This window comes from Giraffa tippelskirchi, chromosome Y (assembly GCF_054371585.1).
Source record: "Giraffa tippelskirchi isolate mGirTip1 chromosome Y, T2T-mGirTip1v1.2.pri, whole genome shotgun sequence".
Lineage (NCBI taxonomy): Eukaryota > Metazoa > Chordata > Mammalia > Artiodactyla > Giraffidae > Giraffa > Giraffa tippelskirchi.
In genome coordinates, this window is record NC_137290.1 from 1,164,092 (window position 1) to 1,184,954 (window position 20,863).

The 20,863-nt window shown below is 47.4% G+C and overlaps 1 protein-coding gene across 3 annotated transcripts in view; it reads right to left on the reverse strand.

Annotated features, from left to right (window-relative positions):
- LOC145537807 (polyprenol dehydrogenase-like) overlaps positions 1-20,863 on the reverse strand; it is a 267,209-nt gene that overhangs the window by 135,833 nt on the left and 110,513 nt on the right. For all 3 annotated transcript variants that reach the window (XR_014076431.1, XR_014076430.1, XM_081568680.1), the window contains exons 5-6: positions 8,386-8,593; positions 479-686 (exon numbers count right to left, since the gene is read on the reverse strand). Coding sequence is in view for 1 of the 3 variants with exons in the window: in XM_081568680.1 (XP_081424806.1) it covers positions 479-686; positions 8,386-8,593 (416 nt within the window). In the remaining 2 variants the exon portion in view is untranslated. The remainder of the gene's footprint in view (positions 1-478; positions 687-8,385; positions 8,594-20,863) is intronic.

Consider the following 20,863-nt stretch of genomic DNA (forward strand, 5'->3'; position numbering starts at 1 on the left):
CTTTACCAGAACAGTATGGAGGTTCCTCAAAAAAAAAAAAAACCTAAAAACAGATGTACCATCCGACCCTGCAATCTTACTGCTGGGAATACATCTGGAGAAAACCACGCTTAGAGAAGATACCCGCAGCTCAATCTTCACAGCAGTTTTGGTGGGAATGTATACTTGGGCAGGCATTATGGAAAACGGTATGGAATGTTCTCAAAAAACTAGAAATAGAACCATCGTACGATCCTGTGATCCCGCCGCTGGGGCACATACCTGGAGAAAACCATAATGAGAAAAGCCATGGGCAGCCCAGGGTTCATCGCAGCACTATTCACAATAGCAAAGACATGGAAGCCACCTCAATGTCCATCAGCAGAGGAACAGAGAAAGAAGACGCGGAGCCAAGAATCGCCAGCACACCGGCGTTGAGGAGGTTAAAGCCAGATCTGCCCGCGGACCGTAGCAACACCCCGAGCATCGCGGCCTTTACCTTGAACACCCACCAGCCCAGGAGCTTCTTGATGAGCCGGGTGCCCCAGAAGACGTGTCTGTAGAGGTCGGTGTCCACCACGCCGGGGTCGGCCACGTTGGCCGTCACGGGGAGGCCCCGGGCGGTCAGCAGCGCCTGCAGGTGGTAGGTGAACAACACCAGGGCCAGCTTGCTCTGGGCGTAGGCTGCGTGCGCCGAGTAGTTGGTACTGCAGGAGCAAAGAGGAGACACCGTGAGACCCGGGCGTCGGATGTGGACGCTGCCCTCTCCTGGCTGCGGATGACAGCGCCAGGCACAGGTTGAGGGCATCTAGGGATGTGCCCGAGGTCAAGAGTGCTGTGCTGAGTCGCTCAGTCGTGTCCAACTCTTTGCAACCCCGTGGGCTGCAGCCTGCCAGGCTCCTCTGCCCATGGGAATTCTTCAGGCAAGAAGACTGGAGTGGGTTGCCATTTCCTTCTCCAGTGCACGAAAGTGAAAAGTGAAAGCGAAGTCGCTCAGTCGTGTCCGACTCTTCGCGACCCCATGGACTGCAGCCTACCAGGCTCCTCCGTCCATGGGATTTTCCAGGCAAGAGTACTGGAGTGGCATGTTTTACCTAATATGGGGTCAGGGAGCTGGCCGGTTTAGATGCAGAGGCTTGTGGCAACAGTTGTTATGGGGCTTGGTCAGCTCCAGAGATGTTTATCCTGAGATCCTAGAGCAGGGCTCCCCACCTGTGACCTTGGTATAGGGCTCCACACATGTTTTTTTTTCTCCTTTGAATGTTCAAGGCTTGGGAAAGATGCTATGACAGGCGTACTTCTCTAGTGCAGAATGACCACCTCCATCCACTCCTTTTTTGGCTTCCTACCATCAGGGACTATTTTAAGGGACTGGACGCGGGCACCACTTAATGAAAACCACGAGGCTTTTTCTGGCAGTCCAGTGGCGAAGACGCCTTCACCTTCCAGTGCAAGAGCTGTGGGCTTGATCCCCTGGTCAGGGAGCTAAAATCCCACATGCCCTGCGGCCAAAATACCAAAGCATAAAACAGAAGCAATATGGTATTAATAGGAAATTCAATAGAGACTTTAAAAACAGTCCCCATCAAAAAAAAAATGCTTTAAATAAATAAATACCTAATGGTGGTCACTTACTTCTATTATTTCCCAGAAAGTAGCGTCCCTGGAATGTAGAAAAAAATTCACTGCAGAGAAAACATCACTCCAGGCAAAGTAATTGTGGTGTCTTAGCAGCTAGTATTTTTATGCATAGACACATAGCCTGGGTAAAATGAAGAGCTTGTTAAAATCTCTCCTGGGGACTTTGCTGGCAGTCCAGTGGCTAAGAATCCACCTGTCCATGCACGGGCTGTGTGTTCGACCCCTGGTCAGGGGGCTAACATCCCACATGCCTCACGGCCAAAAAACCAACCCATAAGAGAGACGACAGTGTAAAGCAATTATATTCCAATAAAATCCTTAAAAACAAATAGCAATGACCAGTTTTGAGTCTTTCATCCTTTTTTTTTTGTCATCAACAATAAATCTACAAATGAAAAAACCCAAGTGATTTGTGTTTAAAAAGAAAAACTAGCACTTGACATTGTGAAAGGTAGGTTAAAATATGACAATTCAACTATCCACAAAAAAAGAACAGAAGTGATATTGTAATGCCTTCAATAAAGACTTCAGAGGTGGCCCACATGGAAAAAAACAGTCTGAAAAAAAGAAAACCAAGGCAAGTCTTTGTGGCAAAATACTTGATGTCTGATTCATTGGGGATCGGTCATTTTCTGCATGTCCGTGGTTCTTTTTCTGTTATTTTATGGATATGAATGCAACCCCACTTGTGTTTCTTCTCCTGGTTCAATGCGCCCTTGAGTCTATGTTATTTTACATTTTCAACCCCAGTGGTGACTCTAACATTTGGAGAAAATCCATCCACGGAATTCACTGCTGTGGGAATTGAACGCAGTCAAAGATTAAAAGAAAGAAATTCGTCCTGACACGAGAAGCAAAAAAAATAGCACTCGCCGGAATTCAATGCCTCTTACGCACAAAGGCTCTTACTTAACAGGAATTGAAAATGGCAATAAATGAACTAAATGGACTCAATGATTCAGAAGAGGAAAATCAGGAAATGTGACCAAGGAAAAGCACAGAAGAGGGGAAAAAAATGACAAAAGGAAAAGGGAAATATTTAAATGTAGAAAACAGGACAAGCAATGATGAGACTTGAGAAATGAAGCCACATAAGCTGCATTGCCCAGTGAGGCTTTCTGAGAACAAAACAAAACTAAACCACCTCACGCTGTTTTTTAAATTGCACACGTGGGCTCTCGGCTGTCAAAATGTGACAACCACGTCGACACCCTCGGGGAATCCGGCCCACCTCCTGCCGTTTCCCTGGGCAGCAACTTTCTTCCTTGTCAGCAGGTCCCCGTGGTGTCGCCGGCAGCCAGCCACTTGTCACAAGAGGCCACGTGCAAACTCTGAGGTTCCGCCAGGGCCCCCTGCAATTTAAGCTGGAGAATAAACCCCAAGTCCTTTGTCTTAGCGATGAGTAAGGGCAGGTCGGCCAAGGGTGACGCAGGACGAGCTTCCGCAGAGCGTTTGCCAAAGGAATTACAAACACGTCTTTTGTTGGAGGGAGGAACGGAGACGATATTACGGCACAGTTCCAAGCACAAATTCTCTCCCCCGAATCCACGGCAACCCCCCAATTATAGTCAAGATGCTTGTTTCCAGCACGTTGTTCCTCTCTCTTCCCAGCAGGGGAGGAGAAAGCTCCAGGAATGAGGGGGTTATTAAGTAGGGGGAGATAAACGCTCAACGACCATTTCAACAACACACACATCCGTTTGCTCCTGAGTTAACAGGGCTGTTTGGGAGGGAAGAGCAGTCGAGAATTTAGAAAGAAGACGAGACCCTGGAAATGTGCAGATTCCTTAAAGGAAAACTGACATGTGACAGAATTACGGCTTACCTCTGTGGTGAGTAGTATGGAGGTTCTTTAAAAAACTAAAAAGAAAACTAGCCTGTGACTAGCAACCCCACTCCTGAGCACATATCCTGAGAAAAAGCACACTTCAAAAAGGCACATGCATACCAATGTTCACTGCAGCACTATTTGCAGTCGCCAGGACCTGGAAGCAACCTAGATGTCCATCAACAGATGAACGGATAAAGAAGATGTGGTATGCACATACACGGAATATTACTACGCCATAAAAAAGGAAGGAAATGGGGTCATTTGTAATGATGTGGATGGAGCCAGAGAATCTGTCGTACAGACTGAAGTGAGTCAGGAAAGAGAAAGACAATTATCATATATTAACGGATGTATAGGGAATCTGGAAAAGTGGTACCGAGGAACCTATTTGCAGGGCAGGAATACAGACACTGATGTACAGAACAGACATGCAGACATGGGGCCTGGGGGTGGGAGCAGAGGGTGGGACGAACCAAGAGAGTAGCGCTGAGATATATACACCACCGTGCATAAAATAGCTCGTGGGAAGCTGCTATATAGTGTGGGCAGCTCAGTTCGATGCTCCGTGATGACCTAGTGGGGTGGGACGAAGGGTGGAAAGGAAGCTCAAGAGGGAAGGGATATATGCATTCATATAGCTGATTCACCTCACTGTGCAGCAGAAGCTAACACAACATTGTAAAGCAATTACACTCCAATCTAAAAATAAACATGCTAAAGATTTTTGAAAAGAAGAATTACGCTTCTCTACAATAGTATGGAGAAGAGACAATGGAAAAAGTCAATACTTTTCTCTAAAGGAGTTTAAAAAAAAGAGAGAAGGAAACAAGAGTACAAGTAATTTCGGGAGTGGTTCCCTGGTGGTGTGAAAGGTAAACATCCACAGTGGAAATGGAACAGAATCAGAGCTGACACACAAGAGAACCGGATTCCGGCGTCACCTTCAGCAATAAAGTTTCTAAGTAAAGCCCCGAGAGACAACAGACGCCCTTGGTATTGAAAACAGCGAAGAGATGATTACAATGTTAACAGACAGAAGGCAGCTGAAAGGGAAAGTCAACCTACAAACCAAAGCACAGGTAGAAGATATTCATAAAATGTCTACATGACTTGATTCAAATCATGAGACTTTTAGTAAGTGCCCTTCGTAATACACGGTGTCAAAAAGTAGAACTGAAATCATAAGCGCACCTTTGTTTTCAATAAACACTGACTTGTTGATATAACTACCTCATAAATAATTTGAAGGTCAATCTAAAACAGAAGTAGAGATATTACTGTGGTGGCCTTTTTGTTGGAAAGGAAAAAAAAATGTTTCCTCCATACTTTTATGTTCTGGAACGAGGGCATGCAAATTAAACCAACAACTGTCAGATTAACAAGAAACACACGAATTTCACTTCTAATTTCACAGGTGTAGGGGATTTCATAGAAAAGAAAAGAAATGCCAAAGACTTGGGAAGTCCTCATTTCTCAGAAGTTTCTGGTTTTAGTTAGATAAGGGAAGTTCCAGAAAGGCATCTTTCTGCATTTGTCGCTTCTCAAAGGCCTTCAGCTCAAAATAATCTGTATATCAAAGTGGCACCTTATGACCTGGCATGTTCAGATCCCTGTCACTTTCTCTATCTTAAAGGCAAGAGAAGAAACGGTGAAGAAATGATATTTTAAACACAATATATACAAATCTGTAGTGCTGAATCAAAGACTCGATAATTCTCTAAACGGTTGGTTCTTGATTAACAGCCTAGGAAAGCATTCCTTAGAGATGGAAAGTGTTATCCTAAACTGCAGCAGCGTGGTTTTCTTTGGTTGAAAAGAGGACACTGGGCTTTGACACCTGCATTTCATGTAAACAGTAGGTGGTGTTTACAAGGCTGAGTATTATATTTGGTCTGGGTCTGGTACTGAACTGAGAGCCAATCTAAGCCCACCGCAGTAAGGACCCTGAGACACCTGAGTCCAAGTGCCAAGTGGACATAGTGAGGAAGGGCATCCGTTGCTAGCAAGAAGCCAGGAATGGAGTAGATCATACATTTGCACTAAAAAAAAAAATGAATTTTTCAAGTCCTCATCAGAGAAAAAAGTAGGTACTGTCTGAAGGGCTTCCCTGGTGGCTCAGTGGTAAAGAATCTGCCTGTGATGCAGGAGGTATGGATTCGATCCCTGGGTCGGGAAGATCCCCCAGAGGAGGAAATGGCAACCCACTCCAGTCTTCTTGCCTGGAGAATCCCATGGACAGAGGAGCCTGGCGGGCTGCGGTCCTTGGGGTCACAGACAGTCCGACACGACTGAAGTGACTAAACAGCAACACAAAATAAGCTGCAGAAATGGCACCAGAGGACTTCCTGGTGATCCAGTCGTTAAGACTGAACCTTCCAGTGTAAGGGATGTGAGTTTGATCCCTGGTCAGGGAACTAATATCCCTGCGTGTCGCAGGGTGTGTCCAAAAAGTGAAAAAATAAAATAAGGAATGAGGATATAATTTACAGCATGAGGAGTATAGCCAATATTTGACAATAAATACGATACAATCTTTAAATTTTTATAGTATATATTAATATGGAAATGGCAACCCACTACAGTACTCTTGCCTGGAGAATCCCACGGACGGAGGAGCCTGGGGGCCTACAAAGAGTCATGGGGTCACAGAGAGTCGGACACGACTGAGCAACTAACACACAGGCAAATAATATGAATACGGTAATACACGTGACTATGCAATTATAATTATGTTGATACATACAATTATATAAATATTAATACAATTATTTAAGTTAAATAAGTTTAACTGTTCAAGTTTAAAACTTGTGTATTTAATATATTTAACAATTATGTTTAGTATAATATATATAATATATGCAATATTATGCAATATTACATTTACATATTATGTAAATGTAAATCTATTAATATTAGATATATATTAGCTATATATTTATATAAATATTGTTGTATATATACACTGACATATGTAATATATAATGATATAATACTGATTGGGTTGCCATTTCCTCCACCAGAGGATCTTCCCAACCCAGGGATCGAACCCAGGTCTCTCATATTGTAGGCAGATTCTTTACCATCTGAGCCATGAGGGAAGCTCCATATATTAAATGTATAACATACATTATCATATATAATAACATATGTGTATGTAGAAGGCTTTCCCTGCTCCAGAGGATCTTCCCAAACCCAGGAAGCGAACCAGGGTCTCCTGCATTGCAGGCGGACGCTTCACCAACTGAGCTATCAGGGAGCCCCTAATAAACCATCACGGAAAAGAATAAAAAAGAAAAGAATGGATATACGTGTATAGTGGAGTCACTTTGCTCTAAGGCGGAAATTACAACACTGTACATCAACTATGCTTCAGGAGACTAAATTTCAACTATGTTTCACAGCTTCCTCATGTGTTGAAGAATATAATAGGATTTGCCTCAAAGCATAAAGCGACTTAGCAGCAGCAGCAGCAGCAGCAGCAAAGCATAAATATAAATAGACCGATATGCAGAAAGTGCTTAACTGTGTGACCGCAAAACAGCAAACGGTTCCTAATACAGGCAGATCTCATTTTGCTGCACGTCAGCGATATTGCATTTTTTTTGCACACTGAAGGTGTGGGTCAGCTCTGTGTTGAGGAAATCTTCTGTCATTCTCGCCATACCCTTTTTTTTAATTTGAAATTTGACAGAATTTTTATTTCACAGTGCCCTAATCCTGATAGAAGTGAAGGGCCAGTTGAAAGGGGTGCTCTGAAGTTCTGGCATGACACTTAGAGCTGTAAGTTGCCAGGTTACAAACAAGGTGAACACAAGATGCAAACGAACAAGTAATATAAAAAGTTTAGGTAGCTAGGAGAGTCATATTATTATTTCTCCAGGGACATATTTCCAGCTGCATCTAAATTAAAATCCTGCTTTCTCACAGTGTTTTAAACCTTTTCATCACGATCATATTTGTTACGTGGAGCTGTGATGAGTGACCTTTGATGTGACTACCGCAAAAAGGTGGTGACTTTCATGCCGAGTGAAGTCAGAAAGAGAAAAACAAACATCATTTATTAACACGTGTGAAAATAGAAAAATAGTATGTTTTCAGCTGCTCAGTCGTGTCTGACTCTTTGCGACCCCATGGACTGCAGCCCGCCAGGCTCCCCCGTCCATGGGATTCTCCAGGCAAGGATACTGGAATGGGTTGCCATTCCTTTCTCCAGGGAGGGAAATGGTATAGACGCTCTTATCTGCAAAACAGAAATAGACACAGAGACATACAGGACAAACATACAGATATCAAGGAGGAAGGAGGGGGTGGGCTGAACTGAGTGACAGTGATTGATACATACGCCTGATTGATACTATGTAGAAAATAGACAACTAATAAGAACTACTTACAGCACAAGAAGTCTTACAAAAAGATTACAAGTCACTGAGATGACATGGTTGGATGGCATCACCGACTCAATGGACATGAGTTTGAGCTAGCTCCGGGAGCTGGTGATGGACAGGGAGGCCTGACGTGCTGCAGTCCACAGGGTCGCAAAGAGTCGGACACGACTGGGCGCCTGAACTGAACTGAACATTCGAGGCTCAGAGGACGGTTAGCCTTCTTCAGCAATAAAGGATTTGTTTTTAATGAAGGTCTGTACCCTGTTATTTTAGACACAATGCTATTTATTGCCCATGTAAGAAATTACAGGCTAGAGTAAGCATCACTTTCAGATGCAGTAGAAAGAAAACCCAATTTGGGCGGCTCGCTTTAACGCGATATATACTTTATCACTGTGGTCTGGACCCAAACCCCGCAGCCTCTCCCAGGTCTGCCTCTGTGCCCGGGGCAGTTTTTTTGCCACGAGAGAGGCTGAGGTGCAGACCAGGAGGCGGGAAGCGGCGTCACCTGGACAAGCACGCTGTGTCGCCTGGACGTCCCCGACTCACCTGCTCTGGAGGTCGTCCAGGTTCAGCTCCCCCACGCGGTGCGTGGCCGAGGACACGGTCACCACCCTGGCGCTGCGGCCGGGCGCGCCCGACTCCCGCAGGGTGTCCAGGAGGAGGTTGGTCAGCAGGAAGTGCCCCAGATGGTTGACGCCAAAGTGCTCCTCAAAGCCGTCCTCCGTGGTCCTCTGAGGCACCATCATCACGCCGGCTAGGGACAAAGGGGGCGCTCAGGACAGTCAGGGACGAGCAGATGATGGGGGGTGAGGGGGGATGGGAGAGACGAGATTTGTTTTCTTATTTCTATTTGAATTGGAGGCTGACTACTTTACAATATTGGGGTGGCTTTGCCATACATTCACGTGAATCGGCCACGGGTGTACATGTGTTCTATGCCGTCCCCTGGACGACGGAGAAGCCACCGAGCTCCAGGCAGTGACTCTGGTCCTAGCTCCCAGCACGCCTTCCCGTCTCAGTGTCCGGCTCTGTCCACAGCAAATAGATAGGGGGAAAGTGGAACCAGTGACAGACTTTATTTCCTTGGGCTCCAAGATCACCGAGGACGCTGACTGCAGCCACGAAACTAAAAGACGCTTGCTCCTTGGAAGGAAAGCTATGACCAACCTAGACAGCGTTTTGAAAAGCAGAGACATCAGTTTGTCAACAAAGGTCCGTCTAGTCAAAGCTCTGGATTTCCAGTGGTCATGCATGGATGTGAGAGTCGGACCATAAAGGAGGATGAGTGCCAAAGAATGGATGCTTTTGAACTGTGGTGTTGGAGAAGACCCTTGAGAGTCCCTTGGACGGCAAGGGGATCCAACCAGTCCATCCTAAAGGAGATCAGTCCTGGATGTTCATTGGAAGGACTGATGCTGAAGCTGAAACTCCAATACTTTGGCCACTTGATGCGAAGAGCTGACTCATATGAAAAGACCTTGATGCTGGGAAGGATTGAGGGCAGGAGGAGAAGGGGACGACAGAGGATGAGACGGTTGGATGGCATCACCGACTCGATGGACATGAGTTTGAGCCAGCTCCGGGAGATGGTGAAGGACAGGGAGGCCTGGCGTGCTGCGGTTCATGGGGTCGCAAACAGTCGGACACGACTGAGTGACTGAACGACAGCTACGAAGTGCACAATTAATGTAATTGCACTTGAATCTTCCCGAAACCACCACCACCCCCCTCTACCTTCAGTCTGTGGAAAATTGTCTTCCATGAAATTTGTCCCTGGTGCCAAACAGGTTGGGGACCACTCATATAGTACCTAAAATTCGATGGACAAAATATTGGGTTTCCAAAGAGATTCTTTAGGTTTCCTGTAAGATCTTCCAGAAAATCTCAAAAGAATGTTTTGGCCAACCAAACTGATAGGGAGTTTGGGACTGACACGTACACGCAGCTATATTTAAAATAAAATGTGCTTTAAACTTTGCACGCTTGCTCAGTCTTCTCCGACTATTTCACGGCGGCCCTCCAGGCTCCTCTGTCCATGGGATTCTCCAGGCAAGGATACTGGAGTGGGTTGCCATTCCCTTCTCCAGGGGAATCTTTTCAACCAAGGGATCAAATCTGCATCTCCTGCATTGGCAGGCAGAGTCTTTACCATCTGAAAGTGAAAAGTGAAAGTGAAATTCGCTCAGTCGTGTCTGACTCTTTGCAACCCCATGGACTATACAGTCCAGGGGATTCTCCAGGCCAGAATACTTTCCTGTCTCCAGAGGACCTTCCCACCCCAGGGATCGAACCCAGGTCTCCCAGATTGCAGGTGGATTCTTTACCAGCTAAGCCACAAGGGAAGCCCTAGAAGCCCCTTAAAATAAAATGCCTTTTAAATTAAAAAAAAAAAAAAAAAGTCGAGGGGCTTGGCAAAGTTCACACAAGTAAATTACAGACTTAGAACCGACGTCCATGATTTTAAGTCTACATCCACTGATCATCTTTCTTCCCAAGACCTCTATGTAAACAAAACAGGTTTCCTCAACCAAAGACATTTTCTTCACCATGTCAGGTCTCTAAACGTGTGTGGCTCTGAGATGAGAAACTTTGCTAGAGTTTTCACATATCAACTGAGTTTGCTGTTATTACATGATGTTAAGCTCAAAGATGTTTTAAAATGTTGTCTTATATTAAACAGTGGTCAATAAAAAGTAACATATATATAATGGAATATCTAATGCATGCATTCTCTGTCATGCGCAACTCTTTGCAACCCCATGGACTATAGCCCCACCAGGCTCCTCTGTCCATAGGATTCTCCAGGCAAGGATACTGGAGTAGGTTGCCATGCCCTCCTCCAGGGGATCTTCCCAACCCAGGGATTGAACCAAAGTCTCCTGCATCAAAAGCAGATTCATGACCCAGTGAGCCACCTGGGGAGCCCACCGTGGAATATTACTCAGCCATAAAAAGGAATGAAATTGCATCAGATGCAGTGATGTGGACGGACCTAGAGTCTGTCATACAAAGCAAAGTAAGTCATGAAAACAAGTATCATATGTTAATGCATATATGCAGAATCCAGAAAAATGGTACAGAGGAAGCTAGTTTCAGGGCAGTAATAGAGACATAAATGTAGGGAACACTCTGGGGGCTGGTGGGGGAAGGAGAGGGTGGGATGGATGGAAGAGAGAAGGACTGACATACAGACACGACCGTGTGTGAAACAGACAGCTAGTGGGAAGCTCTGTACAGCTCAGGGAGCTCAGCTCGGGGCTCTGTGATGACCCAGAGGGGCCGGATGGGGGTGGGAGGGAGGGAGGGAGGCTCCAGGGAAGGGGATACATGTATACGTATAGCTCATCTGGGCTTCCCTGGTGGCTCCGCTGGTAAAGAATCTGCCTGCAATGCAGGAGACCTGGGTTCGCTGCCTGGTTTGGAAAGATGCCCCTGGAGAAGGGAAAGGCTACCCACTCCAGTATGCTTGCCTGGAGAGTCCCCATGGACAGAGGAGCCTGGTGGGCTGCAGTTCCCAGGGTCACAAAGAGTCAGACAAGACCGAGCGACTAAACCCAGCACACAGCTGGTTCACTTGGTTGTACGGCAGAAACAAACACGACATTGTAAAATCAATTACAGCCCAACAAAAAAGCTTTTAAGAATACACCAAACTCGCAGTGGATATCTGCTTTACGTATGATGAAAAGTAAGGTGTATTATAACAACATTTCTGAAGAGTGTGGCGGAGATGCCCTTCAGAAGCTGTCCGGAAGAATCCAGGCAGAGGTGGTCAAGAGGCATTTTGGAGACAATGTGGACAGTTCCCTGGAGATAAGTTCCCTTGATGTCAAAGGTGGACGGGATGAAGCCACATTCAATAAGCTGTGTGTGTGCCCACAGCAGGGGGGGTTACTCAGCATTTGACAGACTCGTACATTCTGGAGGCACGCAGCTCACGGGAGGCTGGTCGTGGAAGGACCCAGGGCTCCAGGCAGAGGGACAGCCAGCCTGCTCACTGTCTGGACAGGCGTTCCCTCGGGAGACAGAGTCCGCATCGCATCTCCTGAGTCGCGGTGGCCTCCCGAACTTCGCTGTCATGAGTGGAAGCTGGTAGTGGTGACAAGGTTGTAGAGCGTCCGAGGGCATGCTCAGAAGAGACCCCAGTTTTCAGAATTCTGTCTCTCCGGGCACAGCTAGCCTCCCGAGAGAAGGCTGGCACTCCTAAGACCTCTGTTTTGCTGTGGAGACCACATGTGGGGATATCGTCAAATAGCCCAGCAGAGGCCAGGAGCCAGGCAGGACTAACTTCATGCCTGGAGAAGGCTCTTGAGAGTCTCTTGGACTGCAAGGAGATCAAACCTGTCCATCCTAAAGGAAATCAACCCTGAATATTCACTGGAAGGACTGATGCTGAAGCTGAAGCTCCAATATTTTGGCCGCTTAATGGGAAGAACTGACTCACTGGAAAGACCCTGATGCTGAGAAAGATTGAAGTTGGGAGGAGAAGGGGACGACAGAGGATGAGATGGTTGGATGGCATCACCGACTCGATGGGCATGAGTTTGAGCGAGCTCCGGGAGTTGGTGATGGACAGGGAAGCCTGGCGTGCTGCGGTCCATGGGGTCGCACAGTCAGACAAGACTGAGCGATTGAACAACAAGAACAGCTTCATACCACAGGAGAAAGCCACTCCGGACGTGAGAACCTTGTTGAACGTTCAGATAACAGCGGCTCCAGGTGCCACCCCACGGGAGGACCAGAGGGACGGTGCTCCAACGTGCAGGCAAAGGATGTGGTTATTTCCATATGTCTGTATGCTTGCTTGCTCAGGCAAGTCCGGTTCTCTGTGACCCCATAGACTGTTGCCCACCACGTTCTTCTGTCCATGGGATGCTGCAGCCAAGAATACTGGAGCAGGTTGCTACCAGCATTAATTCCAACAGGCAAGACACAGAAATGACCTAAGTGTCCACTGACAGTGAATGGATATGGAAGATGTGGTGTATATATCTATAGTGGAATATTACTCAGCCATGAAAAAGAATGAAATCATGCCATTTACAACAACACGGACGGACCCAGAGATGATCATACTAAGTTAAGTAAGCCATACACAAAAAGACGAATACCGTGTAGTATCACTTACATGTTAAATCTAAAATCTCTGTCTCTAACCAAGCAATTCCACTCCTGGGCATATATCCAGAGAAAATCATTTGAAAAGACAGATGCACCCCAATGTTCAGCGCAGACAAGACATGGAAGCAACCTAAGTGTCTATCGACTTTTACAGATGAACGGATAAAGAAGATGTGGACATACATACAGTGGAATATTGAGTGAGTGAGTGAAAGTCGCTCAGTCATGTCTGACTCTCTGCAACTCCATGGACTATACAGTGCATGGAATTCTCCAGGCAAGAAGACTGGAGTAGGTAGCCTTTCCCTTCTCCAGGGGATCTTCCCAACACAGGGATCGAACCCAGGTCTCCCGCATGGCAGGCGGATTCTTTACCAGCTGAGCCGCCAGGAAAGCCCGTGGAATATTACTCAGTCAAACGGAATATCACTCAGTCATAAAAAAGGGATGAAATAATGCCACTTTCTGTAACACAGATGGACTTGGAGGGTATTATGCTACGAGAAATAAGTCAGAGAGAGATAAAATACTGCATCATATCGCTTGTATGTGGAATCTTAAAAATACCACAAACCAGTGAATATAACCAAAAAGCAATAGATTCAGACGTACAAGGAACAAACTAATGGTGACCAGTGGAACAGAAGGAAGGGGTGCGGTCAAGATGGGGGGAGAGGGTTAAGAGGTACAGACCACTATGAATTAGAATAAAATTCCCTCATAGCTCAGTTGGTAAAGAATCCGCCTGCAATGCAGGAGACTCCAGTTCAATTCCTGGGGCAGGAAAATCCGCTGGAGAAGGGCTAGGCTACCCACTCCAGTATTCTTGGGCTTCCCTGGTGGTTTAGCTGGTAAAGAATCCGCCTGCAGTGCAGGAGACCTGGGTTCAATGGCTGGGTTGGGAAGGCCCCCTAGAGAAGGGAAAGGCTACCCACTCCAGGATTCTGGCCTGGAGAATCCCATGGACTGTATGGTCCATGAAGGCCCCCTAGAGAAGGGAAAGGCTACCCACTCCAGGATTCTGGCCTGGAGAATCCCATGGACTGTATGGTCCATGGGGTTGCAAAGAGTCGGACACGACTGAGCGACTTTCACTTCATTTCACATTAGTATAAAATAAAGTACAAGGATATATTATACAGCACAGGGAATATAGCCAATATCTTCCAATAATTATCCATGGAGTATAACTTTACCAATTGTGAATCACTATACTCTACTTTGTGGCTCAGAGGTAAAAGAATCTGCCCGCGATGCAGGAGACCCAGGTTCAATTCTTGGGCCGGGAAGATCTCCTGGAGGAGGAAATGGCAACCCGCTCCAGTATTCTTGCCTGGAGAATCCCCTGGACAGAGGAGCCTGGTGGGCTACAGTCCACGGGGTCGCAGAGAGTCAGACTCGACAGAGCGACCAACGCTTTCACTTCCATACTGTACACCTATATCATATAATATTTTACAGCCACTGTACTTCATTAAAGATAAATATTAACCTGAAAGCAGGTATTTATGAACACGTGTACTGTATGGTGCTTAGTCACTCAGTCTTGTCTGACTCTCTGCGACCCCACAGATTGCAGCCCGCCAGGCTCCTGCGTCCATGGGATGCTCCAGGCAAGAATACTGGAGTGGGTTGCCATGCCCTCCTGCAGGGGATCTTCCCGACCCAGGGATCAAACCTGCATCTCCTGCTTGGCGGGCGGATTCTTGACCACGGACCCACCAGGGACGGCCTTTCCTCTATCAGCATCCACTGTAAAACACGCCATCTCGTGGAGCAGGGGCGCTGGAAGGGCACGCGGGGGTCGGCAGGAATTGCGGGTTGAATCTGAAGGTGCCTCCAGGGCTTCAGCCTGCGGAGCTGAGGAGCAGGTTATAAAAAAGCTGGTGCTGGCTCTCACATCCTCAGGATGCTTTGGGGGGACTTCCATCGTGGTCCAGCGGTTAGCAGTCCACACTTGCAATGCAAGGGGTCTGAGTTCAATCCCTGGTCACGGAGCTGAGTGGTGCAGCCAAAAAAAGAAAAATGGCCTTTGATTTCTTGGACACTGGCAGCAGAGAAAACACCCAAGAGAGTGTGGTCAGCCAGACCTCAGTGCAGCTGATGGGCTCTGGAGCTAACACCACTGGACAGACCCACTGGACACATTTGTGTTCTTTTTTTTTTTTTTTTGGCTGGGGCACTTGCAGTCAGGTGCACGGTGATCTGAGCTGAAGGACACCCCCCTGCGCCATCTCCTTAAGGCTGGACCTATTCACTCACTCCGTTCGGATTATGCGTTTCCCAGCAGTCACGGACAAGACAGGTCCCGTGCAGCCCCAGGGGTGTGCCAGCTCGGATGGTCTCCGCACACAAGCTCTGCTGACAGATTCGAGCAGAAACTCACTGACTGCAGTCGACAGCGAGGAGGCTCCGGGCACAGGGGGAGTTCAAGGTGACCTGGGAAATCTTCAAGGGTCATCTGAGCAAGCCCTGGGCAAGAGCATCGCGGGCGGAAATGTATTCTTACAGCAGTGGCCCGGGTATCGCTGTCGTGCCTACAGCCGAACCCGGCACCGTGCTCCGGACGCGCAGACCATCCACTGGGTATTCACACTGGGTATTCATCCACTGCGGAAGCCAGGTGCGGACGGCAGCGCCCTGGATGCTGGACTCAAAACTCCCGGGGTTCCCCCCCTCACAACTAAACCCAGCATTAAGGGAGGTGCTACCGGGCATTCCAGGTGGCTCAATGGTAAGGAAACCACCTGCCAATGCAGGAGACGTAAAAGACGTGGGTTCGATCCCTGGGTCGGGAAGATCCCCTGGAGAGGGAAATGGCAGCCCACTCCAGTATCCTTGCCTGGAGAATCCCATGCACAGAGGAGCCTGGTGGGCTACGGTCCATGGGGTCGCGCAGAGTCGGACACGACTGAACGACTTCACACACACGCACGCACAAACGCTATCAATGGAGAGAAAGCGTGTGATTCGAGTTGGGCCCGGGGGGTGACCGTGACCCCCAGATGCTCATTATGCGAGCAGGACCCAGGCGATGGGGGGCTGAGTGACCCCAGGGTGGGGAGGTCGTGGACACACGGTGGACCAGGGAAAATGTAGACGTTCAAAGAGCAAGCGACGGTGTCCAGAATCTACCTTAAGTCAATGGCGAAAACATTTACGGGAGCACCGTGCGGATGGGTCCACAGCTCAGCGTATCCACCGTGTTCCCAATAACATCACCTGCCTGTCACCATGGAGGGCAGACCCACCGCGCCTGCCCCATGCCCCAGGAACAGGGCAGACATGCTTCTCCAACAAGCAGCTAGTCTCAGTTGGAAGTACCCCCCGGGATCTGATGTATGTACAGCCAGGGCACCTGGGGTCCGGGGGATCGGAAACACCCAGGTCTGTGAACAGCGCCTGTGTTGTACAATTTACAAGAGCCGAGACATGGACGCAACCTAAATGTCCATTGACAGAGGAATAGATAAAGGAGATGTGGCATATATATATACAGTGGAATATTACTCAGCTATGAAAAAGAATGACATAATGCCTTTTGCAGCAACACGGACAGACCTAGAGATTATCATACTATGTGACGTAAGTCAGACAGAGAAAGACAAATATCATGTACCAGTTATACATGGAATCTAAAAACATGGTGCAAATGAACCTATTTACAAAACAGAAACAAAGGCACAGATGTTGAGAACAAAATGATGTTTACCAAAGCTGAAAGATCCAACCAGTCCATCCTAAAGGAACTCAGTCCTGAATATTCATTGGAAGGACTGATGCTGAGGCTGCAGCTCCAATACTTTGGCCACCGGATGCAAAGAACTGACTCACTGGAAAAGACTCTGATGCTGCAAAAGATTGAAGGTGGGAGAAGGGGGTGACAGAGGATGAGATGGCTGGATGGCATCACTGACTTCACGGACATGAGTTTGAGCAAACTCCGGGAGTTGGTGATGGACAGGGAGGCCTGGCGTGCTGCAGTCCATGGGGTCGCACAGAGTCGGACACGACTGAGCGACTGAACAACATTTGGGCACTAGCTCCCTAAGAATCGGACCCCAGTCCCCAATTTCCTGACTGCTCTGGACATCAAGGGCCTCCGTGCCCGGAAGGCCAGTTCTAACGGTCCTTGGTCCCTGAGCTGATTTCTGCTATGAGTTCCTGAACAAATGAAGATCTACAGTGAAAACTGGGTTAATGTGTATCTGGCCAGGCAAGCATCTTTGTTCTTTCTCAGGGTTACCACTGAAACATTTATTTGGCAGGGGCGGGGTGGGAGGGGGGAACACGTAATTTTTAGTAATCCTTGATGCTGGGAAATTCATCTAGGAGAGTGATGGGAAGCATTCCTACAAGGACAAACCATAAATTCTGAGCGGTGAACACAAAACCTATCCAGGTTCTAGCATGAAGATGGGAAATGAGGTCCATCAAATTTGGATGTGAAAAAAATGATAAATATTGACCAGCTCTGCAGGACACCTACTATTAATCATTCTCGGGATGGATAAAGCCCGGCTTCAATCACGAGTTCCCCCACCGGCGGAGAGAAGCACTCTCGTTCCATTTGTGTGACGCTAACGAATGTACAAATATTCCCTGAGTGAAACGCCGAACATCTGCAAAATCCGGATGGCTCTCTTTTATAATCAATTTTAGGGACTTTCCTGGCAGTCCGGGCTTCCCTGAGAGCTCAGCTGGTAAAGAATCCGCCTGCAGTGTGGGAGACCCGGGTTTGATCCCTGGGTAGGGAAGATCCCCTGGAGAAGGGCTAGGCTACCCACTCCAATATTCTTGGGCTTCCCTGGTGGCTCAGCTGGTAAAGAATCCGCCTGCAATGCAGGAGACCCAGGTTCGACTCCTGGGTTGCGAAGATTCTCCCAGAGAAGGGAAAAGCAACCCACTCCAGTATTCTGGCCTGAAGAATTCCAAGGACTGTATAGTCCGTGGGGGTCGCAAAGAGTCGGACACGACTGAGCAACTTTCACTTCACTGCTTTCACTGACATAATTTACAGCTACAGAATATAACCGCTTTCTTTAGAACATGAAACTTTCCTCTGACAGATACTGCAGAAGCAATATTGTAACAAATTCGATAAAGACTAGAAAAGTGATCTTCAACTAGGTAGCCATGAACCTTGGGACATCTTTTCCATGGGATGCAGCTGGGGGTGTTCACCATGAGAGCTGATGCCTGGGGTGATTTAACAGGGGTTGGTCCTACGAACCCAAGACCCCCCGCCTCCTCTTTTTAATGTCACTTCTTTATTTTTCGCTGCAAAGGGTTTTCGTTGCTGCTTGGCTTTCTCTAGCTACAGCGAGCGAGGGCCACTCTCTAGCTGCAGTACTCAGGCTTATCACTGCGGTGGCTTCCGCGTTGCAGGGCGCAGGCTCTAGGGCATAAGGGCTTCTGTAGTGGTAGCACACGGGCTTAGATGCTCCAGGGCATGTGAAATTTTCCCAGTCCAGGGATCAAACCTGTGTCCTCAGCACTGGCGGGGGTGGGGGTTATTAACCACTGGACCACCAGGGGAGTCTGAATCCAACTCCTTTGAACCAAATCACCTTGCAAGGAGGCGTTACTATCCCAGAGGAGGGTCCCGGGTACATAGCTTTGGTAAACTTGGCGGACTCTACTGGACACCGTCAGTGTACTGTGGACAGGGTCTTGGTCCAAGAACTGGTGGAGTTTGCAGCTGCTGACTCAGAATATTCCCAGTATCATTCCCTCTAGAGTTGTGGTTTGACCTAAATGTCCATTGACAGAGGAATACATAAATGAGATGTGATACATATATGCAAAGGAATATTACTAAGCCATGAAAAAGGATAAGAGAATGCCATTGGTAGTAACAAGCATGAACCTCCAGGTTGTCATCCTGGGGTGAAGTTAGTCAGACAGAGAAGGACAAATATCATATGATATCACTTATATGCAGAGTCTAAAAAGCAATGATACAATTGACCTTAGTTACAAAACAGAAACAGACTCACAGGCATAGAGGAGAAGGAAATGGCAACCCACTCCTATATTCTGGCCTGGAGAATTCCCTGGACAGAGGAGCCTGGTGGGCTGCAGTCCATGGGGTCACAAAGAGTTGCACATGACTGAGCAACTAACACACACACACACACACACACACACACACACACACACACAGGCTTAAGAGGAAAAACTTATGGTTACTGAGGGGAAGGATATGGGAAAAGGACAGTTAGGAAGTTTGGGGTGGACATGCACACACTACTGTACTTAAAAGGGACCAAGGGAACACTTCCAAACTCATTCTACGGGGCCACCACCCTGATACCAAAACCGGACAAAGGCTTCACAAAAAAGAAAATTACAGGCCAGTGTCACTGATGAACCTCGATGCAAAAATCTTCCACAATACTGTAGTAAACAGAATCCAAGAACACATTAAAAGGATCATACACCATCACCGTGATCCTAGGGGAGAAAGGAAGGAAGAGAGTGGAAGACGGAAGCCTGATGAGCTGCAGTCCACGGGGTCACAAAGAGTCAGACACGACCGTCCACGGGATTCTCCAGGCAAGAACACTGGAGTGGGTTGCCATTTCCTCCTTCAGGGGATCTTCCCGACCCAGGGATCGAACCCATGTCTCTTGCATTGCAGGAGGATTCTTTACCATCTGAGCCACCAGGGAAGCCCTGAGCACACTTTACATCATTTTAAAGCAACACCCTAAAATTGATTATCCTGATAGGGAAGGCCAAATACATCAGTGGAACAAAGCTTCGGCAATAGCTGAAACTACACTTCCATGGTAATCCCGCTTTCCCCAAGGACTGCCAGAGCTCCTGTCTGTGCCTGAATTAACCTCTGGAGTTCACCAGACCTCACCATTATTTTTTCAATGTACTGTTTCAGTTCAGTGCAGTGCAGTCTCTCAGTCGTGTCCGACTCTTTGCGACCGTGTGGACTGTAGCACGCCAGGCCTCCCTGTCCATCACCAACTCCCGGAGTTGACTCAAACTCATGTCCATCGAGTCAGTGATGCCATCCAAACATCTCATCCTCTGTCGTCCCCTTCTCCTCCTGCCCCCAATCCTTCCCAGCATCAGGAGGGTCTTTTCAGATGAGTCAGTTCTTCGCATCAGGTGGCCAAAGTATTGGAGCTTCAGCTTCAGCATCCATCCTTCCAATGAATGCTCAGGACTGATCTCCTTTAGGATGGACAGGTTGGATCTCCTTGTAGTCCAAGGGACTGTCAGGAGTCTTCTCCAACACCACAGCTCAAAAGCATCAATTCTTCGGCGCTTAGCTTTCTTTATGGTCCAACTCTCACATCCATACATGACCACTGGAAAAACCATAGCTTTGACTAGATGTACCTTTGTTGGCAAAAACACTTATTGTTTACTTGGAGGGAAATTAGTTAATGACGTTGAGTTGGTTTCTGCTATACAACACCGTGAATCAGCCATAATTATACGTACATCCCTCCTGAGCCTCCCCCCACCCCACACTATCCCACCATCTAGATCATCAGCCTCTTATTCAGAGTGAAGAACTGGGGACATATCACTCAGTCACGAAAAGAAATGAAACTGACTCAGCTGTAGTGATGTGGATGAACCTAGAGTCTGTTACACACAGTAAAGGAGGTGGAATATTACTCAGCCATTAAAAAAATACATTTGAATCGGTTCTACTGAGATGGATGAAACTGGAGCCCATTATACAGAGTGAAGTAAGCCAGAAAGAAAAACAACAATACAGTATACTAATGCATATATATGGAATTTGAAAGATGGCAACGATAACCCTATATGCGAGACAGAATAAGAGACACAGATGCATAGAACAATTTTAGGGACTCTGAGGGAGAAGGTGAGGGTGGGACGTTCTGGGAGAATAGCATTGAAACATGTA